Below are 27192 nucleotides of genomic sequence, written 5' to 3'. Positions count from 1 at the left end.
TATAACTGTTTTAATAAAGTCTTAATGTTCTTCTGCACTTTGTCGCAATGTTCTTAAATGTTTATGTAAAGCACTTTGAATTGCCCTGTTGCTGAAATGTGCTATACAAATAAAGCTGCCTTGCCTTGTCAATAGCTCATGCAGGGTTAAATTAAGGCACATACTGTAGATGCTACATGGACATGGGAAATAATGCATTTGTCTGTGTCTTGTTCCAACATGTGTGAATAGCAAGAATTATAGTAACTGCTAAGGCTTAGAGTGGAGATATCGGATTAGAGGAAGCAAGCTGAGAACACCAGAAAACCCTGTTTTTAGCGGCTACTCAGTTACATCAGATCCTCTGTATGGGTATAAAAAAAAAAGACTCTAAAAGGAGTATTGGATTTCTTCTGTAAACCCATTGACTCGTTTTATTGTTATTGCGGTGCAAAAAAGGCCTTTCCAGGTAAGTGAAAAGCATCATAATGGATTTGTGGAAGTAGTGGTGCGTTGCTTCCTTTACGCACATCCTCCCAGTGCATCCGTCTACCAATCAATCAGTGAACACTGTTATCTGTCTTTGATTTTAGGCCATATCGCTGACATCAAACTTGCGGTATAAAAAGGGCCGATCTGCTCTCTGTGCACTAGAAGCATCACACTTGTTTGGATTTTGTTGTGCACATACTTCACACAGTCTTCACAGGTAACAGGTAATGGTTTTCATTCATTTTTAGGTTATTATTTTGTCACTTTAAGTAACTTTTCCTCTCTTCTTGTACACAGACATGTCAGGGAAAGTTATTGTGGTGTTCGCACTGTTGGCTGCGCTGCTAGTGTGCTCTGCAGCCAGAGAGGCTAAAGAGGCTCATCTACTAAAGCAGCTTCTAGCCAAGAGGGAGGGAGTGCGAGGCTTGGCAGGCAGACAGGAGTCGGCGCCTCAGGCTCCCTCTGCACGGATGGAGAGACGGGCACACCTTTCTGAGGATGAACGGGAGATTATGACCAAGCAAATAATGCAAGCGATTTCAGGTATGCTGTGCGTCTGGGTGTGAAAGTACTCCTCCGTTTGCTGTTTTGTTCCGCTCCTGTCAATCATGAATGAGTGAGTGGGCAGAGATCCAAGGAGATGATCAGATCTGTTTACTGAACCCGTGTGTGTGGTTCATGTAGGAATGGTTTGTTCACAGAGATGACGAACTCCGAGTGCATGTCGGATCGGGACTACCAGGGCTGGGTGGACTTCGGACGCCGGGACGCAGAATGAGACGACGACCCGAGGGCTCAGACTCGCCGCTTTTTGTTCACATTTTATATGAAGTCAACTTTCACTGCAAATTTATAAATAAAAATATTTTGCAGAATTATCACAGTAGTCACATCTGTCTTCGTCGCTGCCATGAGGTGAAAGAGAGAACTGTGCTGGATGGAGATGCAAAGTTTTATTCACAGGTGGTACACACACTGACATATACAGCTGTGATGCTAACACAGAAGAGAACAAACAGTAGTGCAGAGAAACAGTAGTTTGGTTGATTTGAATCAGAACACAAATTATTATAACCTGTGTTTCTGATTTCTTCCCTTTTTAATCCACAGTATCCTATGCCTTTTTGCTACAGTTGATTGTTCAGAAACATGCTGCTTAAATATTTAGGACCTCTCTCCTGCTCGTCTTTAAATAAGGATTCCCCTCAACGTCACGGAGGATTCACTTTGAATGCCCCAAATTGTTTTAATTTCATTTACATCCTAGCGATTTCAAAATTCCTGATGACATGAAATGCAGCAGATTTGTACAAGCAAGATTTTTTCAGTGCAGTAAATATACATATTGCTTATAAAAATCCCATTCTCCGTCTTTGATTCAGCATGGCAAACCTGATTTCTTTTTAGTGAGGTTTTGCTCAGGATAAAGTCCAGAAGTTTCAGCAGCTCTCACAGGTGACACTTCAACATGTGCTACGTGAGAGCAGGTGGTGAACTATAGGGGCAGACAGCTGCAGGATGTCTTCATCATCAACATTTCTCAGTTCAGTCAGTGCACCGTGTGTTATCGCAGTGTTTCTTGATCAGTTTATCAAGTGTTCAACTCCATATATTTGACAATCTTATATACACAACATGCTTTTCTCAATGGAGCAGCTAATAAGCAGGAAGACCGGAGTGTATTTTAGTGCATTTGAAAATTCTTCAGTGTGACAGCATTGGTTCGGTTTGTGGTTTCAACTAACAATAATTTACTGCACGTAGTCTTTATTTTAACTTTCCCAAATGACAACTTTGAAATATACACATAAGTGATGTTCCACTTTGGAAACGGCAAAAATTATAAGGTTTTTTTAAAACCAGCGGCGGGAAAAACGTGTAAAATGACAACCACGAAACACAGTATAAAAAAAAAATCTTCATGATGTTGCTTTTTTTTGTGTAAAAAGAAGCTTTTTATGCAGGTTGCAGTCAAACAGACTGGTGATCAGGTAATCAGGTGATTTTCCTGAGATGAAGAGGTCTCACACACACAACTACTGTACACACATTCATAGAAAAGAATAACTGTACACTACCGACAACTGAGCTGTGGGCCCTGAACTGCACAGTGGGGATCACATGGTAAAGTCACCACGGTGAATGAGAGAGGAGGAAGTGGTGAACAGTCCTCATCAAAGTGTCTGCTTCTCCTCCCCACTGTGGCCCGTTATCCCCCAGGCTGCCACTCGGTGCAACCCCAGACCTTGAAGCTTCTCCACCAAGTTCAAACTGAAAGTGTTCCTTCTTACCTCTTTGTCCGATGGTGAGTCTCCACATTCGTCTTTTGCTGTGGAGGGTGGAGGTTTTGTACTTAAGTGCAGGTAGTTGTGGGGATAAGGAGAGGCTGAGATGCCACGCTCTTGCAGCAGCTGAACGAGTCCCGGTAATGAAGTGGCTACATTTGTGGTGGTGGTGGTGTTGGTAGTGGTGGTGGTGGTGGTCTGGCATCCCGGGCCAAAGTGCTGCCGGTGTGATGGAGATGAAGTGCTCACGAGCTCACAGGTCCGACAAGATGGCAGGCCGAAAGAGTGAAGGCTGCCAACAGGAAAAAATAATAATTAAAAACAAACTCAAAATAGAAAAGAAAACATTCTTTTTACTATAGGGCTGTCAAACGATTAAAAGATTTAATCATGATTAATCGCATGAGTGTCCAGAGTTAATCGTGATTAATCGCAAATTAATCGCACATTTATTACCTGTTCAAAATGTACCTTAAAGGGAGATTTGTCAAGTATTTAATACTCTTATCAACATGGGAGTGGGCAAATATCCTGCTTTATGCAAATGTCTATATATGTTTATTATTGGAAATCAATTAACAACACAAAACAATGACAAATATTGTCCAGAAACCCTCACAGGTACTGTGACTCTTGACGAGAATATTTTAATCCTGACTTGGAAAATCCACAATGAAGCACTCAAAACAGATGGAACTTTACAGAATTTTTTTTTTTACTGCAGTAAAACAGAAGTGTTTCACACGCCATTCAGTGAGAAAATATTGTTTCTCATACAAAATGAAATACTGATAATAACCTGATTAATAACAAGTTGCTGAATTCTATTGAATTTATCTAAGCTTCACATTAAAACAGCCTTGGATTATGATACCAAATACACATTTGAACTACTGCTGGTATCTGTAATGGAGTGCTTTTTCAAAGTAATGGTTTTACATTTGGATGTGAGTGAAAGCCACAAAATAGTGGCGTGCAAAGCGCTAAATGCCAATTTCTCCTGTCAGGTGTGGTCCGCATCGAATTAACTTTTAGATTATTGTGTCAATCACTTTCGAGGATTCCATTCTGACTGCGTTAGATAAGCTTCCTATGAAAAAGGCGTGACTGACGTGTGTGTGTGTGTGTTTTGGACGTTGAGTTGTTGTCACATTCATGTTTGGAGATATGTTCCTTAGAAATGATTTAACTGTTAACGTTTGTCTATACTCCCTTTGCTTCTTTGGATTCGAAAGTAATAGTGTTAATTTTCTAAATAAAACAAAGGCATTAAGAAAAAACGGTTTGCGCTAGTTAAAAACTAGGGCTGCCAATCGATTAAAATATTTAATCGTGATGAATTGCACGATTGTCCATTGTTAAACGTGATTAATCAAAAATTAATCACACATCTTTTATCTGTTCAAAAGTATTTAATACTCTTATTAACATGGGAGTGGGCAAATATGCTGCTTTATGCAAATGTATGTATATATTTATTATTGGAAATTAATTAACACAAAACAATGACAAATATTGTCCAGAAACCCTCACAGGTACTGAATTTAGCATAAAAAATATGCTCAAATCATAACATGGCAAACTGCAGCCCAACAGGCAACAACAGCTGTCAGTGTGTCAGTTTGTTGACTTGACTATGACTTGCCCCAAACTGCATGTGATTATCATAAAGTGGGCATGTCTGTAAAGGGGAGACTTGTGGGTACTCATAGAACCCATTTACATTCACATATCTTGAGGTCAGAGGTCAAGGGACCCCTTTGAAAATGGCCGTGCCAGTCTTTCCTTGCCAAAATTTAGCGCAAGTTTGGAGCGTTATTTACCTTTCTTTTATTTACCTCCTTTGCGACATGCTAGTATGACATGGTTTTCTTGTTTCATATGATAGTATAAGATAATACTATCATGAGCTTAAAACTACTATAACTCAGCCCGCTACAACCTGAAAGTCGCAAGTTGCGTTAATGCATTAAAGAAATGAGTGGCGTAAAACAAATTTGCGTTAACACGTTATTATTGCGTTAACTTTGACAGCCCTACAGTAGTTTTTACACAAACATGCAAGCTAATATGCAAATAATATTAAAAAAAAACAGGTTTGAACAGTTTCACTTAGTTCATTTGTTGTTAGTGCCTGTCACTCATTGCTGTAAGATGGATAAACAAGATGTTAGTGTGGCAGCGGTGATGAAACAGGATCTGGTGGTTTGTGGAGATGAAAACCTAGAAAGGTCAAGAGACATTGAAACGTTTTGTGTAACAAGCCAAGGAGTACAAACAAGTTAGAGCAGTGTTAGTAGGAGGCGACAGAAGCACAGCGCATGATTTTCCCATAATGTAGCTATGATCATTTTAATATGGTCACAGCCAGTGCATGAAATGTGCTGGGACTCACCAGTACGGAGTACCGGCACTTCTGATTTTTGTCCACATGAGTACCCTTACTTCTTATCTGTGTCTCTGTGTAAACACAGCTTAATGCTGAGAAAACAGCACTGAAAATGCCTTTGATATTCCTTCTCATTATCCAATTTAATCTGAAGGCCGACAGATATGATATTTTAAGTTGGTTTTATTGTAGCGTATATGTAATGTTATATTTGTGTACAATTTGATTTGTATTAGTAGCTACATAAAAAGTTTTTTATTCAACAAATATACATTTATGTACAATCTGTGGAAATGTACAGTATGTAGGCCTAATGTATGCCATGAAATGCATTCAAAAATATATTTAAATTGGGATATATTACCAAGATATACTGTACGTATAAATATAAATATATCATGTGATGATGATCATGTCATGCAACTGCTGAATTAGGGTACTGGAACCTTTTTTGGTCCAATTCAGGCACTGGTCACAGCAAATGTTCAACATTTCAGTCTCTGACCAAAGACCTCTTAAATTTTAAAACTCTGTGTTATTTAGTTAAACGAACATGGTGCTGTGCCTTCGTCATTAATATTGAAATGCAGCATTCATGGTGCATCCATAACCCTCAACTCTTACTTTGCCCTGAAGGCGCCTTTTAGACTTGGAGAAAGAGCCTCGACAGACGCTTTCTGCCACTGTGGGGTGTGGAGAGGGGGGGGTGTGGGGGGGGGGGGGGGGGTAAAGAGCATAAGTTAAAGAGGGAGAAAAAGCAGCGTGGAAGACAGGACATCTGGAACATCCACACTTATTAAATGAAAGTGACACTGCAGAAAGAGAGTGGATTAATGAACACAGAATACTCTTTTTCAGGAGTTCCTTCATGTTTGTGGTAAGTCGGGTACATCACAACGGCACAAAATCAAGATCAGGCTCAAATTCGACTTCCGGACTGTGAAAAATGACACAAAGACAACACAGCATGCTAAAAATGTATGTTCTTACCTAGTGGAGAAGGAGGGGATGAGGAGGGAGGGTTGGAGGACTTGGCAGGTGGTAATGGTATGTGTGGGAGAGGTCGGAGGGAGGTTGGGACCGGATGGAGAGACTGCGATAGGTCATGGAGGGAGAAAGGTGCATTAAACTACACATGACGTTTAATGAGAAACTACAAGAGCCAATGACGCTGGAAACTGAAGTAATACTATACAATTAATGGCACATGAACAATGTAAAGGAGGAGAGAAAGCAGGAAACATGGATTTTAGAGGAGATTTAATGAAGTGAATAGGACTGATATAGCTAGTGGAACTGTGTAGCAGGTGTGTTTGAGCGTGTCCTACCCATGCCATGCACTCCAGAGAGCTGCGACAAGTCCGGTTCATCCTCCTCCAGGTCGTTCAGGCTGTAGACGTGCTGTATGTCGATCTCGAGCTCCCTGAAGTCTTTAGTCAGGACGCCCGGACGTGGATGCAGGATGCCTCCCAGGTTTGGTTTGGCCAACTGCTGCCACTGATGCAGAGTCACTGAGCCTGATGACGAGAGAGTCAAAGGGAACGGAGGTTGAAGAACGTTGCAACACGATGCAGTTACGTGTTATTTATACGGTTAGATACAGTATAACTATGATTTATTTCAGATTGTTAGTCTCTTGAACCCCAAAAAGTTTGGGATTTCCTTTTTTATTCGATTTTAATTTCCATGCCATGTTTTAAATGTCATTTGTGTGGCATTGGGGTTGAAATGGTCTCATCCTTGGTTTTTCTGAGAAGGTACAAAAACTAAAAATGAATTGCCGAGAAAATACTTTGGAGACAAGGTAATTTTTTGCCTAAACAATTAATATGTATTGTAGAATGAAATACAGGGTTTTACAGGGTTCACAAAGCAGAAATCAAAACTTAACACATTTTTAATACCACACAGAATGCAATATAATACCTGCTTCACAATCATACTGGCCAAAGTATGAAAGTATAATGGAAGGAAAATCAGAAGGGACCATATGGTCTTATCACATTTCTCCACAAGATACAAAAATATTTTACAACTAACATAGATATGTAAGACTTAAATTAAATTCAAGACTTTTTAATACCTTCAGAGGCCTTTTTTGATGATACTGAATTCACTGCTTTTCAAGACTTTACAAGACCTGCAAATACCCTGTTATAAACGGTAGATTCCCCCAAAAGACAATAGTGTTGTTGGTTGCAAATTAAACTACAGACATGATAAAAAATGAAAATTGTTGTCTTAAGCACAGTTTCAAGTGATCCAAATTGTCTCATTATCCCTTCGAAGTCAAGAAAAATGTGAAACAAAATCACAAACTACAATGGTTGTAACTTTAGTAGGCATATGTTGATATGAAAATGTAATCTTGGTAGGTAACGTTATGTGGGGTCAGTGTTTAAAGGTGCAGCGTGGATTTTTTTTGTAAACAAACAAGTTATGTTTACATTAAAAGGTGCTATTGATAACATTTAGCCAATATATGTTGCATTCTCCCTCCCCTGTTCCATTGCATTTACTTCACAACAAGTCGTTGCCAGGCACTTACCGTCAATCTCAGCCATTTATTCATTTTGTTCCACACTAACTGACAACCCAGAGATACCACGTGATACCAATGTTGTTTTACCGTCAGATATCTTCCATAGATATCAACAAAACATTCATTTTCGACCCGCCAAATTTTTAAAATGATTAATTCACAATCATAATATTTATTTTTTCATGAAAAGCTATGCTTTTACTTAGGCTCTGTGGATGTATTTAAAAAAAAATAAATATTAATTTACATAATAATTTTATCAATAAGACCTTTAATCTTTTACATCCATATTCGCTTGCTAGCAGTCTTCTTCTTCTCTGCCTTTTGTGTTGCATTGCTACATTTCCTCTAGCAATACTGCCACCAACTGCTGATCAGTTACCATTGGCTGCTAAATCAAATGTAGATACATATCATATGCTTCAATAGAAAGTAAATAAACTGTTGCCTTGCTTCCCTATTTTAAAGAGTACTTTGTACTTGTAAGAGCAGAGCAGATTTATTATTTAATAAGTATCACACACTAACGTCATTAATGATCAGAACTCTTTGTCTTGTTTGGATTTTTACAAACATATTTTTATGCTCCATCGTGACTCCACATAAGTTGGGATAAGTTCCAAGAAATTGATAAGACACAGTTTCAAGCATGAAGATTTTACCTTCCAGAGGTTTGACGATCTGCAGGCGGTCGGGCAGGTAGGACCTGGATCCTCCTGAGGAGCCACAGGAGTGCCGTGAGCTGCCGTTGGAGTAGTTGGTGCCCGTGGACGCTGGTGGGCTGGAGACCAGGCTATCGTTTGGTGTCAGGAAGCCACTGGAGCTCTCGCCCTCCTCGCAGTCTGCTGTCAAGGCATGGAGTTTACGCTCACGCTCAACATCAAAGAAAGGCCTTTCAGAAGAGTGGTTCTGCTGTCGGGCTGACAGGTTGCGCAAGGCGGCTTCCAGGTCCTGGCCTCCTGGTGTGCCCGGCTGGCCCAGACGCTTCGGCCCACTAACAATGCAGTGAATAGATGTGACATGTTTTAGCTGCTGTGGAATTTTCCATTTGATATAATAGTGCACGTACAGTATGTGCATGATCGCACACTCACCTGTTGTCTTCTTTCTGAGCATTGTTGGAGCTAAGCTTGTCCTCCAGAGTAAGGCTGGCATTGTCTGAGCAATAGTAGCTGGTTCGGGGGGTGCTGGTACAACTGGAGCGAGTGGACACGGGGCTGGAGCCTGGAAGCCCCGGGGAGTGGCAGCGAGACCGCAGCCTCACGTTCTTGTTGACCACCTTCACTGTTTCAAACACACGCCACGGGTGGTTCCTGCCAGGCGACACAGGGGCCATAAAAAGATTACTCACAATCTACATTATTCATCTCGGTTGCAAACATATGTATATATATATGTTTATTAGTAAGCAGGGCAGCATGTCAGAAGCTCAGAAACACGTCTTCTCATTAAAAAGTAAAATGCACAGGATCTCATCTAACCAATGAGAAGACTGAGGCAGAAAGCACAAATCTTTTACTTGCACAAATCTCAACGAAAGTTACCTAGACAACTGAAGCTACTGTATAGGAGGGGTGGGGTTGACTCACTTGTACTCTGAGGGAGCCGGGGTGTCCAGGCCTTTGCGGAAGGTGCCCTCTATCTCGGCTGCCAGTGAGTCCATGGGGAGCACAGAGGCCAGTGCAGTGTACCGCTGCACCGTGCTGTTGGGTAGGCTCTTATTCCGCAAGTTCTTTATGTCTTCTCGGGCCTCGCGGAGCATGTCCTCATACTGGGAGTACTTGTCCTGCAGGTCCTTGAGCTGCAGACAGGGGGAGACATATCTGTCAAACTGTAGTAGAAGAAGAATGCATGATACCATTCACAACGTCAGAGCTGAATATTATTGACATATTAATGCTCAAGTATGCATCTGCAAAGACACACATGAACAGGTCTGTGTGGGATCATAGCGAAGGGGTTTCTGGGTAAACATGGCGAATGAATGAAGGCTATAGCTGATGCATATGGTGATGGTACATATTAACAAAATCTCAACTACACATTGACTGTATGTGCAGCATGGGCCAAGGGTGCCAAGGGGCAATTGCCCTGTCCGACTTTCTTTTTAAGGTCACAAATCACTGTATCTCCGCAAATGCCCCTATATTGCAACACGGTAAAAAAAGACATTTCAATCATTCCCGACCACCCCGTGCATGTCAAGACTGGAGGATGTCAGAAGTGTTTTGTACTCTACAGATGCGCTCTCATTTTAATCTGTAAAGAGCTGTTTACATGGCTCCATCTCAGCTGTGTCTCACGTAAGCTCAACCTGAACTGAAGCCTTTATTTACGCTTCAAGTCTATTTTTTTTTTCAACAATACAGGTGTAAACATGAAGTTGATGCCCAATAAAAAAGCCCTGAATAATATATTTATCCACATTTTGCAACCGGCGGAGCAGAGTGTGCTGTGGGTCTTTATCCAATCAAAATACAATAATCAACCATTGTGTAGCCTAATTCAAATGAAATCAAAGTGATCTGACATCCAGCCCGCTACCGTTTCATAATGAACCCAAAATATTTTCACACTTCTCATCCTCCAGTGCGCCGCCACCGAGGTCTGCTTGGAAAGGCCCAATCGTGAGTTTTACATCACCCTACGCCCGGACCTCCTGCTGCCCAGGGCCGTGGAGTTCTCGCTGCACAGTGCGCCCTCTCTCCCTGTGGGAAGGGAAGGGTCTGTGGCGATGTCGGCACCCCGTCTCGTTTACTATATTTATGCTGTGTGACTTTTTTCCATCAGCATTCATAACCATACAACCTTTATGATTTAATTGTTTACTAGAGAACCAAGTCCTTCATAGATCTAGCCTCATAAATTTGCTCTGAAAGTGCTCTAGATTGATGAATTTTACTTTAAATCATTTTCATTCCGGCGCCACTGATGTGCAGTGCTGTGTGACACACAGACCTTCCCATCAAACTCACAGCGGTCTGGAGTAAACAATAAACGATTACCATTGTATGATCTTAGAAAATGAGGCAGCAGATTGACAAGAGCTATGCAGGTCTGGCAACAGACTGACTGACTGAGTGTGGAATGTCAGCCAGTAGCATTTAGGTTTGGCTCACATCCAACACGGAAAAGCACTCAGATTGTTTGTTGTTTCTTTACGGTGTGGTATTGTAAATGCCCACAATTACATTCAATGAAAGAAGGTTGGCTTTGCAAATGTTTACATAAAACACCTGTGCATGTTTGAAGACTTGAAAACACAAAAGCTTGTTTTTTAGTTGTCCACATTCTAATTGTAGCCTTTTGGAAACAGATCTCAGGTAAGAATGAGCCGGATGAAGAAGGCCACAAGTCTCCAGTCTCCAAAAGTTGTTCTCCATACTACAAGTGCTGTTGGAGTTTTGCCCTCCTCAGGTAAGAATGTGAAAGGATCCTAATCCAATTCTAAGTGAGTATATTTTGTCAAAGTGATTGTAAGTGTCTTGCCTCTGATTGAAGATGTAGCTGGCTCTCACGGGAGGCACTCAGGTGTTGGTTCAGCTCCTCATTCTCATGGGTGATCTAGAAGGACAGAGAAGAAAGTTAGCAGAGTTTTACTGTGATTTGACACCATTCGTACAGAACATGGAAACGGTCTCTTACCCCTTTACAACGGGCCTGCAGGTCAACAATCTGAGCGAGCAGTGAACTAATCTCCTCCTGTTGTCGGAGAGTGTCCTCAATTTTCCGTGCAAGCTCCTCCGACAGGTCGACTACCTGCTTATTGACGGATGCTGAAACACACAAGTCCCATAAATACACCTGGAACTCATCGTCTATGCATTATTTTCCTATACTGGAACAAGATTGTAACACTTACAGAGTTCCTCCACGCACACCATCATCAGCTCCTGTTCTTGCTCCTCGTAGTTGGTCGTTTCTGTTGTGAGGTCATTGGCCTGCAAAAATAATGGCAATGAGAAATTGTCATACGTTTAACAAGAGAGTCAATTAATAAATTACATATTTTCATTTCAAGGTACTGAAATCATTTATTGTATTTGTTAAAGGGTAACTTCAGTATTTTTTAACCTGGACCCTAATTCCCTATGTTTACATGTCTAATTGACTAATGGGGACAACATTTTTTACAATTGGTCCAGTATTGAGGGAGAACGCTGTAACCAGCAGTCGTGAGCTGCGAGGGCAAGTGAGCAGCGTCAATGTAACATAACGTCCACTAAAAGTGTTTGTTTTTGCCGCCGTTATTATAAGTGTCTGACAACATTATGGAAAGGACCCTACAGAGAAATAAAACGCTTTTCTTACATTTCGCTTGATCCGGTCTGCTTGTTATTGTGTCCAAGTCCTGCTCAAAGAAAAGTCTTGTTGTGAAATCTGAATATCCGTATAATCTGGCTCAAATAAATACGGGCTGCCATCAAATTCAAAATCCTCGTCCACAATGAAATCATCTAAATATTCAGCCAAGACATTAAAAATCTTTTAGGTAACACTAAACTACGCTTTCTGTACTCCAACACAACAAACTCTGCCCAGCCGGCACTCGTTTTCACCAAGGATGTATTCCACTATTCCTCCGTTGGCTTCCGGCAACACGTCACCTCGCCAGATTTCAGAACGAGACTTCTCCTTGAGCGAGACTCTTTCCATAATGTCAGACACTTATAATAACAACCAGAGCCTGTCATGGCAAAACAAGTACTTTTAGAGGACATAAATGACGGTGCCAGCTTGCCCCTATAGCACCATATTGCAACCCGTGAGCAGCTGCCGCCTACAGCACTCTCCCTCAATACTGGACACATTTCAGAAATTGTTGTCCCTTAGTCAGTTAGACACAAAAACATGGAAAGATAGGGTCCAGGTTGAAAAATACCAAAGTTCTCATTTAAATTCAAACAACAGCACACCCGATGTAATCCTAATGCGAAAACATAAAAAAGACATAATAAACAATAGGTGTTACTACCCAAAATATTGACTGAACTCCTCCTCAGCAACCCATTAATGACTTATTTATAGTTAGAAATGTGTTCATTTTGCGTTATGCAGTGTATAATGAGATTGCATACTGCACTTTTGGTATTTTCAAGCAGTTTCTGCAAATGAATGTTGCAGTATGAATGAAAATATTTGTATAGGATTAAAACTAAATGTCGTCAGTAGTTCATAAAACAATACCTTAAGCTAGATTTTATACAGACATGACCATAAAGTGTCTTATTTAATCTTATATCAATGAGCAACTTTCCTTTCATGCCGTTCTGTGTGAGAAATTTGCAGTGTTGCATACCTCTATTCGCAGTTTGCGGTTCTCGTGCTCTAAGCCCTTCAGTTTCTGCTGCAGGAAGTCATAGTGGACGAAGTTGCTGAGGGAACTGCATGATTCGTTCCTTTTTATTCTACGACAAGAGAAGAAACATTTGTCTGCATTAGACATCTTTCGCCTGGAGAACCAGTGGACAATTATCAACTGTAGATAGCTAAACAAATGTATATTTTCTAACAAAATGAGTGGTAATATGTACTTAAAAATGGTTAAATAAGCTGCTTCAGTGAATAGAAATGAAAAGAGAAGAGTAATGAATAGTGATGATGATTAACTGCTGATGGGAAAGAGTTTAGCAGACAGCTTTACTGGAAACTTTGAGAGGATCAGTGGAGATGCTCTGACGTATGTTTACATACACAGACTCAGTGAGCTGAGGACCATAAACATTTAGGGATCTTGTTTAAAAAACCCGAAAAACTATAGCAGGAAGGTTGTATTTAAATTATTTAATGTAAATTAGATAATGTAGTAGACTACACCTTTTCTGTTGTTTGAAATAGTTTTAACAAGAAAATACTGACAAGTTTTTGTCAAAGGCTCAAGTAGCACTCAACATTTCAAAAAGTTAGTACTCTGTTTATTGAAACGAAAGAGTTTGCTCTGTATGTATTTAAAGGGAAATAGAATTTGTGTTTTCTGTTCAATCGAACAGAAATTAGTAGCATGAATTACAGTAATTCTCATTTAATTTGAAGGTTATCTTTATGGACTAAGTCACAAACCTACACTTTGTTTTGAAGCAAACTAATACTACATGTTTTTGTGAAGGTCATTCCTCATAATCTGTGTAGTGTGTGTGTGTGTGTTTGGTGTGTGTGTAAACTCACGGTGAGTGCAATTCAGCGTTCTCGATCTCCTCGGAGCTCGCATAGAACTGAAGGAGGTCGTCTCGCATCGAGAGCTCATGGCGAAGTTGAGCAATCTAGAACATAAAGGAAGCTAATATCACTTGACTGTATGAGCACCACATTGATAACATAACACAGATTGTGTATTTCAGTGTGACGTGAGGTTTGTTTATACCTCTTCCTTTGCAATTTCAAGCTGTTCATCCAGCATTTCATTGCGTTCGGTGATTTCTTGGTTCTGCTTCAGGAGGGACTGACCGATCCGCGCTGCTAACTCGAGATCCCGCTCTTTCTGCAGAGCGATGCATAAATACCACCATTTATTTTATGGAACAATGCATAATGACATAGCACAGTTACAGTATATATCGTCAAAATGTGGTAGATGTACAATCACAATTTAATTGACTTCCTTCTGATCGCACTGACAGAAACAACAGTACTGAATAGGGTTACACACAGTGACGGTCAGTGAGGCAGATAACTTTAATCCGCTATAATCCCGTTCATCTGCTGTGTGTCTCTCTCTTACCTCCTCCAGCAGGTGGGTGACTGCCTTGATGTCATGATACGTCTTGGTGACCTGGCCCACTCTGTCTGAGCACAACACTGAGGGAGGAAGGAGACAGAGATTAAATGAATGGAGGAAGAGACAGAGCTGTTGGTGGCACACAAAGGATACTGTAAAAGCAAAGCCTGGCAGAGTGTTTATGATGGGAGCTTTGTTTTTATTTTGTTTGGTTGTTTATTTCTTGATTTACAAATATAAAATTAAAAAGATACAATATATAATTTGCAAGGGGGCGTGGAGGAGAATTGCCTAAAAAGTGGCATTCTCCAAGCAGAATATTACATGAAATAATTACAATTATGTAATATACATAATGTGTATGTATCTATCAATAATTTTAGACATAGTAAAAAAAACAGACATAGTTTAGCAAAGTATTTGACAACAATGCATCCCATAAACACCCACCGATTATGCAAATATCAAGAAGACTCATTCATAATTCAGTGTCATTAACAAACTAAGAGCATACGCTCATGTGATATGGCATAGAGTTTTCATAAGACAAGAAAGATAAACAAAAAATATAGAGAACACAAATTATTAAATAAAAAAAGACAGAAAATCAAGTGATAATCATAATAGGCCTTTAGACTTGTATGACTGTATTATATAGGCAATCCATATGGAAAATATTGGTTGGACTGAGCTTATATAGGCAGTCCATATGGAAAATATTGGTTGGACTGAGCTTATATAGGCAGTCCATATGGAAAATATTGGTTGGTTAGAAGAAGTGATTTCAGGGCTCTTTGTTTGTTATACTTTTATGAAGTTAGGTGATGTTGCGTTTCCTGAGCCGTTCGCCAAGAATTAACTTTGCAATCAAATCACATGTCCAGACCAGTACTGTTGATCCCTTTGACTTTTTGACTTTCTATTAAAAGCTTCTGGTTTTCTGCTGCATTTTTGGATTCACTACTGATGAAATGGATTACAAGCTTTTAAAAATGGATTATTATTCGTAGATTACATAATCATGTAAACATGATGAAGACAGAGAGGCTGCCCTCATGCAAACATGCCCTTGTCACATTTTTATTATTTCATATTAACCTGTAAAAACACCAATCACCCAGACTGAAAAAAGCATTCTTTGTATGAATGAGAGCCTCGAGTATATTTCTCCTTGAAGTTTCTACAGCTACAGACCACAACATCTCCATGTGGTCAGCCAGATACTGATCCTCTTAGCTTGATCCCTTTTAGCCCAGATAAGACGGCAATAAAGGCCTCGTTCTCCTGGATACAAATATAGCTCATCGGGAGAGACTGCCAGGGCTGAACTGACGAAGTGTTCACACTAGCAGGACGTGTACAGCATGGAAGGGATAACAACAACTGACTATTGACCTCTAACTTTGTTTACAGCCTGGAGATTGGTTTGTTTATGTCCCCTTCAAAGTCAGTAAGGGTGATGTGGTGTGGAAGGTCAATGGGTCAATTCCTCAGTTCAGATGGATATAGTATTTTCTTAATTGAAGTCATTCATGTACTGTACATGAGCCAAACACTGACAAGTTAACATTGTTTGTAATTTGTTAATTTCACAAAAGACATAGATGATAAAATATAACCATTAAGTACAATAATACAATACAATAATGTTGTGCAACTTTTGTAATACTACCTGCAATTGTAGGTTTTGTGCTTTTGGTGCAGAACTCGTAGACTTAAGATTCACACCATCTTTTAACATCTGATTCGTCTCTGTTTAAGGATGTACAAAATGTGTCTGGACTAGCCTGCACGCCTCTAAACCAAAATCGGTTGTGTAACTTTACTTTGGTAGAAGCATAGCTTGACTAAAGAGATGGGAAGTTGGCATAAAGCAAAATAATTAGATTGAAGTCCTTGAATTTGGCCTGGAAACACAGTGATTGGATAGCTGTATCAGTGTCTAATCAGCCTAATGGAGAGAACCTAACCTTGGGCTGAACTACTGATACTAATCATGCCTTTAGCAGTCGGAGGTGATTTACAGTAAGGTAGAGGTCATGTTTCCATCTTCACTTAGTAGATTAAAGAGTAATGCAAAAACAAAAATGTTTCAGAAAGCATTTTAACTCATCACAAATAATCACAAAGCTCTGCCAGACAAATGTCAGGAGGGAAGTCACTCCTGCAAAAGTAGAATCTGGGACACCAAGATGACAAAACTGACAAATGATGTTGGAAACTCTCTTAATTTAACTTAATGCACTTGAACACTGAATCTCTAATAGAAAGGATAAATCTTGCACCACTGATCAACCCTGCCTCCAAAATGCAGGTAATGGATACTGTCATTCTAATTTATTAAATTCTGCTCATAAAATGATGGCGACTTGATAGCCGAGTGGTTAGGAGTTATATCACATGGCCGCAAATGACTTGAGCAGCGAGTCCCCGGTTTGATTCCTGGCTGGCCGGATCGTTTGCTGCATGTCATTCCCCTACTCCCTTCCCCACATTTCCTGTCTCTCTCTATTCTCACTGTCAAATAAAGGCAGAAAATGCCCAAGAAAGAAATATCTCGCCAAATGTGATAGTCACATCAACTCTCAAATTCAAAATTTTAATATTTAAGCCAATATGGACGAGAAGTCCTTAAAGTGCTCAGAATTTGAACATTTACAATTCCATAATAAATGGGCAAACTCCATCTGCTGACAAAGATCCTGTTGATTTTCTTGATAACTGTTCAAGCGATCGACTTCACGCTTGGTGGGTGTATTGATGAGGACCCAAGGAAGTGCAGTCCAGTGTGGAGTGTAAGCTCTTGAGATCTACAGGGCATATTTTTAGCAGTGTGTTATGTACATGCTGTGTATTGAATTGAGCGGGGACCCCTAATAACTGTTACACTGCCGAACGGCATTTTGGATATCGCTCATTCTCCGTCGCAACCGGAGATCTACGGGACATATTCATAAGTAATTTTCTCGACAACCGTTCATCCGATCGGCTTCACACTTGGTGGATGTATTGCTCAGGACCAGGGTCCGAAATCAACAGGCGTTCCGCCATATTGTTGGGTAAATGTTTGTACCAAAAGAGTCATGTAATAAAAAGCTATGCTGAGAGTCTAAATTTGATCCTTAAGTACATTTAATGGCAAATTAATTTAATAGCATTTTGAGATCAAGACTTCTTGAGTTGTATTCAGGCTTGAACTGATTAACTAGCCACATAGGAGGCCAAGCAATCGGCCCGTTCCGAACAGGCACATTTTGAACAGGTTCTGCACTAGTAAAAAACTCCACAACAGCTACCAAATGCACCTTAAGGTGAAATGTTTTGCGGTTTCGTCAAGAGGTCAAGAATGAACTTCTAAGCTTGACTCTAAATTTATTCAAATGTATTCAATAAAACCTATATAAAAGGTAAAATAGAAGTACAGTACTCGCATCATTCACTAACACTAACACTACAAACAACAGTGAAACAGCTGTCGGGGCTAACAGTTTTAACCTGAGGGGGAACCGGAGGGTGGGGTGCTATGTTTCCGCAATGACGCCAACGGTCAGGACGGCGTTATCAGCTGTAAGTGCCGTATGAGAGAAGTGCAGAGCAACAGCCGTGAGCTAGCCAGCTGGGCGCACTCACATGCACGAACTTGCACTAAAAGCACGCATTGTCAACAAAGCACGGAGAAGCTCCGATTACAACACACACAGAGGGAGTGACTTCATTCTCTGCTCAGGTAGACTTTACTCCTCTATATTTTTACGTAGACAATAGTTGTTTGATGCTATATTAATGCTCCCGATATCAAATTTAGCACCTTTAATAAACAGTAAACTACTGCCTAAATTACATACAATTACATTAAATGTGTAATTACCAAAATGCATTCTATAAATTAACAAAGTTTAATCAGATAATAGTTCACCTTCCTGAAATCCTATTTTACTTAAAGTGGATTGCAGCACTTGCTGTGCTAAAAGCAAAGTCAGCAGCAGGACTGTCGGCGGCTTTCAGATACTGTCCTGTACACACACACATACACTCACACACATACAAAATAAGATCCAGTTCACAACAAAGTCCTTAAAATGCCGTGCAGCAAGTGAAGTCATTTCTATTAGCAGTACATTACTTTTCATTATTTCATGTCAGTCTACCTCCAGAATATTAAAGTGAAGTTTATTGAATGGCTTATTTGCACTTGAATGAATGCATTCTTCAGCAAGCTGAAGACAAAGTCTCACTGGCAGAAATACCAGATCTATTTCCTCTTGACCTGACTGCCACAGCGTAAAGCAGATCAAGGATGTTAGGGGTTTTAGGGTTTGGGTTGAGCTAAATCCAGGCAGCTAACCTGAACTGCTAGCCTAATACTGTACCTAATGGATGAACTTTGCTGACTTAGGTACACTTATGACGTCTGTGACGTTGTGGGGATCAGACAGGCGTGGATGAGCTCTAAGAACAAGAATCACATTGATCCCCTTTTGAGTTCTATTGTTCTGAAGGCGCAGACTTGACAAGATTGGCAGGAGCTGAAATTTGTCTCAGAGAGCTTCCTACTGTTAATCTGTCTGGACTTTTTTTTAGCATAGTTAATGAGTGAACAGTATTAAGTTTATACATATTTTACAAAGACCTAAAGAATTAGGAGGACTTATAAATAATATTCTCAGATCCATCACTAATAGGTTAAAAATTACAGTTGGATTTTGGCCTAAAGATCCTGGCAATATGGACATGTCGTCAACTGAAAATCTATCCAATTTATTTATTCTATTGCAGAACCGAGAGACCAGAAACGTGTTTGTTTGAGTGTCCTGCTTTCCTGGAGGGGTGCCCGTGTCGCAGTATTCGTGCGGGTGCCAGCCACATGCCCATTTAGACAAAGAAAGCCCAAAACAGATGAGGAATAGAGGAGACTCCCCGCTCACATTAACTGCTCTGTTAAGGCAGAAAATCCGTGACAGGCAGCACCTTTTTTAATCTTAGTTGTACAACCATGTCCATCCTTATAAACACATACATCAATTTGAAAAATACTGTAACAAGATTAAATTGTGCCAATACAAACTGCTCTTCACAATAAGCCAGGAAACACCCTCAAATTATCTTATTTTTGACGCCTATTCATTGACAAGTTTCAAAACGTCGCATTACAGGAAAAGCAGAGACAACTGACGATATTGGACTGAAACTATGGGCAGCAGCACAGTGAATGCACCTGCACTCTTTGTTCTTCTGAACGACAGACCTCAAAGTAGAGGATTTTGGAACATTCAAAAGCAGTCGTTTGTTAGGATGAGCATTCGGGTCGTTCCTTCAATCTCGTTTCACCAATTTGGTTTCCAAAAGCACAATTCCCCTCTGAGTTTCAAACCATGTCAGAGAAGAAGAAATCCAAAAAACTGGAAACTGTAGCATTAAAATACTATTTCCTAATTCTATGGCTCCGACCTCCATATAATAACAACAGCAGTACAAGAGAAAACCCAAATTCAAAATGACAACTGCTGACATGTACACAGGGCTTGATTGCGCAGCTGCAGCGTGCACACACACACACACACACACACACAGGCTCAGTGACCTTCACCACAATAAGAGGAGACTGAATATATTTACAAAACTTTATATCTCGTGACACTTTCAGGTTGTCCTATGACAAGAGCTGCAAAAGCAAGCAGCATTTTGTTGAACAGTAATCATCATTTGCGTGATGCACCTTCAATGACATCACTGCACCCTGCAGTACATGCAGTGCACTATAAAGTATTAAAGCACTTAGATAACAGAGACCTTGATGACGCAATGTACAACAAAACACACCAGATAGCAATATCTGACTTGCAGGGCAGAATAATCATTAACAATGACGACACGTTCTAATTTTTCTAAACTCTCTCTTCTAAGCAGAATGGATCGCTGACCGATCTCTTATACATACCACCTGCCTTTTCCTATTCCCTGCCTCTTCTCACCTTGTGTCACCTCCCGGCAAAGGCTTTCCTTCTTGTTGTTGTTGTTGTTGTTGTTGTTGTTACTATTATTGTTATTGCTGTTGAGGCATTTCTTCTCCACCTTCTCCACTACTTCACCCACAAGACTGGAAGTGCTCTTCTCTTCTTCCTCCTCCTCAGATGCAGTGGAGCTCCACACCTCCATGGTGACCGGAGAAAAACTGCCCTCAGCCTCTCCGTCCATCTGTTAAATTCCTTCTTCTTCTTCTTCTTCCTCTGATCCTACTGTATGTACGCTGTGCTGTCACACACCAGTTGTGTGTCTGGAGTCATTCTGCAGGCATGTGTGTTTGGGGAAAACAGTCTCCACTGGGCAACAGGAGTGGGTGTGTGTATACACCTGCCTGTGTTTCTGTGTGCAAGAGAATCTGAGCTGCTCGGCGTTAATATATAATCCCTCAGACTGTAAGAGCCATCTGTCGTCACGCGTGCCTCCGTTCACCTGGCCACGTTGGACTACCGGGTAAGAAGAGAGGGGAGGTAGAGGAGGAGGGATGAAGGAGGAAGAAAAATCCACACCATGAGCCACAAAAAATGACATTGATCACAATGACCTTGTCCAAGCACAAAAAGATGAGTATTGTTGGCTATAATTGAAAAAATATTCCAGGATGGGAATGCTGATGGAGTTTAAAAGGATGCTGCATTAAGCCCACCCACCCTTTGGATTTGAGGGAGATGGTAGCTTCCGCCCCCGCCAATGGCTGTTCTTGTTCTGGGCACATAGCAGATAGAGAGAGGGCTGTGCGTAATACTGGTGCAGACAGAGACACACCCACTTTACAGGGGTCTGATGGGAGCAATAGAGTGAATACAGTCTGAGATTTTATGGGTTTTGACTGGGATTATTGAGAGAAAAAAAACATGTAATTTGTATTATATCATTTCTCCCTATACTAAAATAATGGTTCCTTTTGTGTTATATTTAATTATATTTATATATATATATATTTTATGTTTAAATATGTTCTATTTAATTTAAGTTGATACTTATATGAATAATCAATAACAATAATAAAGTCTAATTAATATGTTCTGAGGATTAGAGGATTGCCTTCTGTGAGCAGATAGTAAGTAAATGCTCTGTTCTCCTAGATTATTAGGGCAACCATGTGTGTTTCAGTTTATTTTCATTCCAATCAAGATTCAAAAAATGAATTTCCAATGAATTGTCCAGTCAACTTCATTGTGCTGCGATGACCCGCAGTCATTCTACACCCGGTCATCACCGTCTTGTCTCTGTCCATCCCGTGCCCTTGCAGTTGCTACCCTAGACACAGCAGTTTTCTTCCAATGAAATATTAACTCCTCATTCATTTTTCATGCACAAACTGACTCTTTCCAGGTCAAATGCAGCACGCAAGAGACAGTGGAGACAAAACTTTCACCATCTGTGGTTTCCCATCTTTGCAAGCATTTATTGTTTGCAGAATTAAATCTTCGAGGGCAGCAAATCTAAATGAAATGTGTACGGATTAAGTGGAAAATCATATCATCCTCTACAGGAATGGTTCAACCATTTGAAGTTAACAGGCCAGAGCTATAACAACAACACAACTAGAAATGATGCAAGGGAAAACAGGTTATAAGGAAGTAAAGTCTCAAGTACTTTGCCCACAATAACAAGCAAAGACGTGACAAGGTCTTTGAGTCACCTCCCAGTAAAATCAACACTCTGCTTTGATTCAACCTTTACTAGACATCATATCACCTGGATCATAGAGATAAACCTTACATTAACGAGATTAACCCTCTGAGACCAACAATGGACCTGTTTTTGTCTTTTTTAGGGGGGTACAGGGGGTCTTTAGGGGGAGAGGGCAGGTCAGCAGTAGATGTCACATAGAAGTAGTGTACATCATCTGAAAGCTGGGAACATGAAGATTAATTTGAGATGCAGCTCTGCACTGTGTTTCAAGTTGTTCTAGTCATAAATCTGAAATAAACATGAATTAATTAGAATCAATTGTAAAAGTGTTTAATGGCTAAGAACATTATGATAGAAGTATGTGATGGCTGTTCCCATGCTCTATTATGTCTCATAAATTGTTGCAGCAATTTTTGGGTTGATACCATTTGATACACAGATTTGGTGCTAAATTAAACAATTTTTTTACCACTCAAGAGTTGATAAAAAAAAAGATCAATAATCCCTCTAAAATACCACATTAAGACACCAAGACCTCGAGGAACACCACAGAAAAAGCCATGCTATGATTTGGTATCAAAAATGTTTGACATTTGGAGACTTCTGCAAGAATTGCTTTTTTGGCAATTGAATGGCGAGCACTTCTGTACTGGAAACAGCTCAGAAACCCCCTTATTGTCAATATACATAGGAAAGCCATCCATCCTCTGAATGCTCTAGGTCTCTAGTTTGTGGCTGTGATTATCCTAGAGGTCACCACAGGTCATTTTATACAGTGACATCAAATTTTAAAAAATGGTCTCACTACAATGAAATGGCTACTATGGGGACTTACATCATCACACATGAATACAGTTGGGCTCATTGACTCCACAAGAGTCTCAACAGTCATACTCAATTTATGCAATTCCAAAACTGTTTAGCAACCCCGGTATGCATAAATATTCAAACACATCATTTTAGAATAGGCACAATGACAAATATTGTCCAGAAACCCTCACAGGTACTGCATTTAGCATGAAAAATATGCTCAAATCATAACATGGCAAACTCAAGCCCGACAGGCAACAACAGCTGTCAGTGTGTCAGTGTGCTGACTTGACTATGACTTGCCCCAAACTGCATGTGATTATCATAAAGTGGGCATATCTGTAAAGGGGAGACTCGTGGGTACCCATAGAACCCATTTTAATTCACATATCTTGAGGTCAGAGGTCGAGGGACCCCTTTGAAAATGGCCATGCCAGTTTTACCTCGCCAAAATTTTGCGCAAGTTTGGAGTGTTACTGAGCCTCCTACCCGACACGATTCATAAGATATATATACCTTCACTGTAGCTCTAACACTGAACTTGCTACAGCCTCTGAAAGACAGTAAAGTTAATCGGGATCGGCTTGTTACAAAACAAAGGCAATAAAGTACAGCTCAAATAAAATCTTGATAAAATCAGCTCAGCCCTCTTCTGTAACTCAATGTGAGAATATAATAAGCACCATGTCAACAAAACAAGTCTCTGCAAACTGAGAGCTGATATCGCTGGTCAATAATTGACCAAGGAAACACCCTTAAAGGTCATTTGCCACATTGTTTTGACCCACAGCAAAATACAGTACTGCACGACAGTCACGTAGTGCTCGTATTTCAGATCTAATGTATAAACAATCATTATTTATTAAAGATCAGATACGCTCTACCCGCAGGCTGCCAACTCCCCAATACAAGAGCAACACATGCTGCAGACAATGTTTAGAGTTTAACCGGACAAGTGAACTTCTTCTGCGGCACATCACGTCTGGGTTGATTTATGAGTATTTTCCATGTAATCCTTGTTATGAATCAGTGGTTTTGCATGTCATTAATGTTATTCTAGGTGTGACTACAACATTAGCTCAAATGCTTCCTGGTAATCCTGTTTGTGTCATCCAAAGAAATGTGATTTGAGGTTTATTCACTTCATAACTACAATCATGAGGTTTTAAAACTGTGTTGCCCATTCTACGTGAGACAAAATGTGTTTAATAACTAAATAACATTATTCAATCTCTATCCAGTCAATCATTTCAATAAACAAATCTGCCTGTGTGCGACTACTGAAATTGAGAAGTTTTGAAGAAATTGTGAAGACAAAGTGACAGCAAAGCCTTAAAAAATCTAATTCTGCAGGAGATGATGTACCTTCAACCTGCATTAATAGAATTCTTGGCCATTTTGGGGCAACGCAACAAGCTGCAAACTAGGGCTGTCAATCGATTCAAATATTTAATCGCGATTAATCGCATGATTGTCCATAGTTAATCGTGATTAATTGCACATTTCTATCTGTTCAAAATGTACCTTAAAGGGAGATTTGTCAAGTATTTAATACTCTTATCATCATGGGAGTGGGAAAATATGCTTGCTTTATAAATGTATGTATATATTTATTATTGGAAATCAATTAACAATAAAAAACAATGACAAATATTGTCCAGAAACCCTCACAGGTACTGCATTTAGCATAAAGAATACGCTCAGATCATAAAATGGCAAACTCTAGTCCAACAGGCAACAACAGCTGTCAGTGTGTCAGTGTACTAACTTGACTATGACTTGCCACAAACTGCATGTGAGTATCGTAAAGTGGGCATGTCTGTAAAGTGGAGACTCGTGGGTACCCATAGAACCCCTTTTCATTCACATATCTTGTGGTCAGAGGTCAAGGGACCACTTTGAAAATGGCCATGCCAGTTTTTCCTCACCAAAATTTAGCTTAAGTTCGAAGCGTTATTTAACCTCCTTTGCGACAAGCTAGTATGACATGGTTGGTACCAATGGATATCTTAGGTTTTTCTAGTTTCATATGATGCTAGTATTTTCACCTTTCAAATGAATGAGGTAAAAAAAAATGTGCATTAACGCATTATTATCGCGTTAACTTTGACAGCCCTACTGCAAACACAACATATTGTCATCTTATAATGTTGATATGACAGATTATTTAGCAAACAGTTGCCTATTTACACATCCAGCAGACACAGGGCAACATTAGCATTTATCTGGAGTCGTCTCCACCAGCTTCTGAGGGAAATATCCGGCTCTTCAGCTGCTAAAGGCTCCACTGTGTTCACCAGCTGGTTGCTAACAACTGCCGTTTGGTACTGAACAAGTAGCGCACAGTGGGTTTATCAGAGGGTTTTCACAAAAACAAGGTTGAATAGTGAGACTCAGGGGTAGGACGCAAACGCAGTGTAAGACGGGAATTAAAAACCCAAACAGATGGTGCAGAGAAGGAAGCAGTGAGCTAGAGTGAAGAACACTAAAAAACAAATAGCACCATATGCCACCTGCCAAAAGAGTCAAACACTGCAACATGACACACCATGGCACAATCTGCATGGAGCAGGTAAGTCTCTCCTGGTCCTGATAGCAGCATGTGGCTTGGCACCAGCTGGGTACAGCCTATCTAGCATCAAGAGGACGCAATCTCATGAAATCCTATCACTATAAAGGTAAGGTCATCAAGCGTAAGGGATACCTTGAAATAAAGTTCAGTTCAGCAGATGTTTCCTGAGAAACTGTTAAAATACACCTGCACAGTGGCCTGTATTATTTCCTGAAAAAACAAGAATGTAAATGGCAATGCAGTAGTGGAAATATAGTAAACAAAATGGGCTGTATAGATTATGGGTGAGATTAACATGGGCAAGGACAGGTTTCTGTTACAAAGCAGCTTTACCGCAGAGCAAAGTTTCTTTACCTTTTCAGATATCATTGCAAAGTAAATATGGCGGATATTTACACATTCATACACGTGTGTTGAATGTTGCGTCGCTGACCGAACAACTAAATTACTGGCTTTGCATCGTGCATCAAATTGTTATGAAGTGAGGCTCTCTCTATATATAATGCATTTCTAAAAAGGATCCTTAAAAGGGGAGTTTAAACATGTAATACACTTCAAAAGACTACAGAGCAGAACGTCTAAGACTCGCTGATCAACCCTCCATTTTAAAGCTGAGAGCAGATCAGTGTTTTAAAGTAGTCACTATAAAAACAATGAAAAAAGATTCCTTGTGCACATAGCAAAGCAAACCTTACAGTTGTTAAGGCATGGATAAACACAATCTCCCATCACCCCACATGTCCAGACAACTTATGCATCTAATAATAAACCCTGGCCTGTCTGGGTTGCTGCAGCAACTGACTTGCCAACAATGTCATCATTATGTCAGAGTGGCCACTGGGATATGGCGTCTGCGGCAATCCAGTGGAAACTGCTTAGAGAAGCCAAGTCAAGGCAGGTTAATTGGCTTGGTGACATTTGACATCTGTGACTCACAAATGAGGCAGTGTATGTGGAGGAGAGGGCAGGGGAGATTAGGCATCACACACTCAGGTCACTACAAACACACTCACACACCCTTAAGGGACTGTTTGTAACTTCTTACACGTATAAGTCAATCCAGGTCGGTGTCCCATGCGCGCTCGCGTGTGGCTACGCTGTTCAGACAAGACTCCAACACAAACTACACGGAAGCACTAAAGTTATATCTAGTGAAGCCCGTCTTGCAAAACAGTGTTGGCTGCGGTCGGAGGTCGCAGGGGAGACCGTAGCTTTGGTCTCCAGGGCCGAAGTCTCTGCTGTACTCTGCTCCTCTGCTCCTCTGCTCCTCTGCCTGCCTGCCTGCTTGCCTTCACTCAGCTCGCTCCACCACACGTGCATGCACGCACACTACACACTGCAGAAGAGTTAGTAGCTCTGAGAATATCTAGTGAATTTACAGTGGACGTTTGTGCAGAAATAACTGCTGCAGCTCCTCCAGACCAACAGAGGTTTCCCGTGTCTTGTGAAGTGACGGGGCTCTGAAGCGAGTTACGTTAATGTCTCCGACTGGGTGCTGGTACGTTCCCTGTTCCCTCCGACCGCGGTCGGGAGGCTGAATCAGGAAAAACCAACACTAGGATCAGCAGTGATTCGTGGAGAAACCTTCGTCTGGTCAGCTAACATTACTGCCAAGCAGGTGAAATATAGAGTGATATTGTGGTTTAAGCTGACGTGTGTCTCCTCACTGTTTTGAGCGATGCTCGTTCATGTCTATGTACAGCGAGCGCAAGCGCGAACCCGATGCTGACATTCGTTGACTTAACGGCC

The 27192-nt window shown here is 40.5% G+C and overlaps 2 protein-coding genes across 9 annotated transcripts in view; one reads left to right on the top strand and one right to left on the bottom strand.

Moving 5' to 3' along the window:
* Positions 1-570: 570 nt before the first annotated feature.
* Positions 571-1361, top strand: LOC141764085 (uncharacterized). Of its 2 annotated transcripts, XM_074629023.1 has the most exons (3): positions 571-695; positions 769-1014; positions 1173-1361. In XM_074629023.1, exons 2-3 carry the CDS (start codon positions 771-773, stop codon positions 1247-1249), a joined length of 321 nt encoding a protein of 106 aa, XP_074485124.1. In that variant the 5' UTR covers positions 571-695; positions 769-770; the 3' UTR covers positions 1250-1361. The 2 variants fall into 2 exon arrangements, with proteins under 2 accessions (XP_074485124.1, XP_074485125.1); XM_074629024.1 differs by lacking the exon at positions 571-695 and having other exon boundaries at positions 710-1014.
* A 45-nt stretch (positions 1362-1406) lies between these two features.
* Positions 1407-27192, bottom strand: part of hap1 (huntingtin associated protein 1) — a 45982-nt gene continuing 20196 nt past the window's right edge. For 2 of the 7 annotated variants that reach the window (XM_074629016.1, XM_074629017.1), the window contains 13 exons: positions 14406-14482; positions 14049-14165; positions 13853-13947; positions 12987-13095; positions 11550-11628; positions 11333-11463; positions 11177-11251; positions 9277-9488; positions 8782-9000; positions 8350-8681; positions 6474-6662; positions 6136-6238; positions 1407-3048 (listed from right to left, as the gene is read on the bottom strand). In XM_074629016.1, coding sequence (XP_074485117.1) covers positions 2646-3048; positions 6136-6238; positions 6474-6662; positions 8350-8681; positions 8782-9000; positions 9277-9488; positions 11177-11251; positions 11333-11463; positions 11550-11628; positions 12987-13095; positions 13853-13947; positions 14049-14084 — 1983 coding nt within the window. In that variant the 5' untranslated portion in view covers positions 14085-14165; positions 14406-14482 and the 3' untranslated portion in view covers positions 1407-2645. The other 5 variants (XM_074629015.1, XM_074629014.1, XM_074629018.1 and 2 more) reach the window with 5 other exon arrangements.

This window comes from Sebastes fasciatus, chromosome 3 (genome assembly GCF_043250625.1).
Source record: "Sebastes fasciatus isolate fSebFas1 chromosome 3, fSebFas1.pri, whole genome shotgun sequence".
Lineage (NCBI taxonomy): Eukaryota > Metazoa > Chordata > Actinopteri > Perciformes > Sebastidae > Sebastes > Sebastes fasciatus.
The sequence above is the reverse complement of the archived record's forward strand: the minus strand, read 5'-3'. Positions and strand labels throughout refer to the sequence as shown.

What these genes read in the sequence shown, in the direction of transcription:
- LOC141764085 (XM_074629023.1), top strand. Translation starts at nt 771, where the DNA reads ATGTCAGGGAAAGTTATTGTGGTGTTCGCACTGTTGGCTGCGCTGCTA. An exon ending in AATAATGCAAGCGATTTCAG is followed by an intron (nt 1,015 to 1,172) that starts GTATGCTGTGCG and finishes GTTTGTTCACAG; the next exon opens with AGATGACGAACTCCGAGTGC.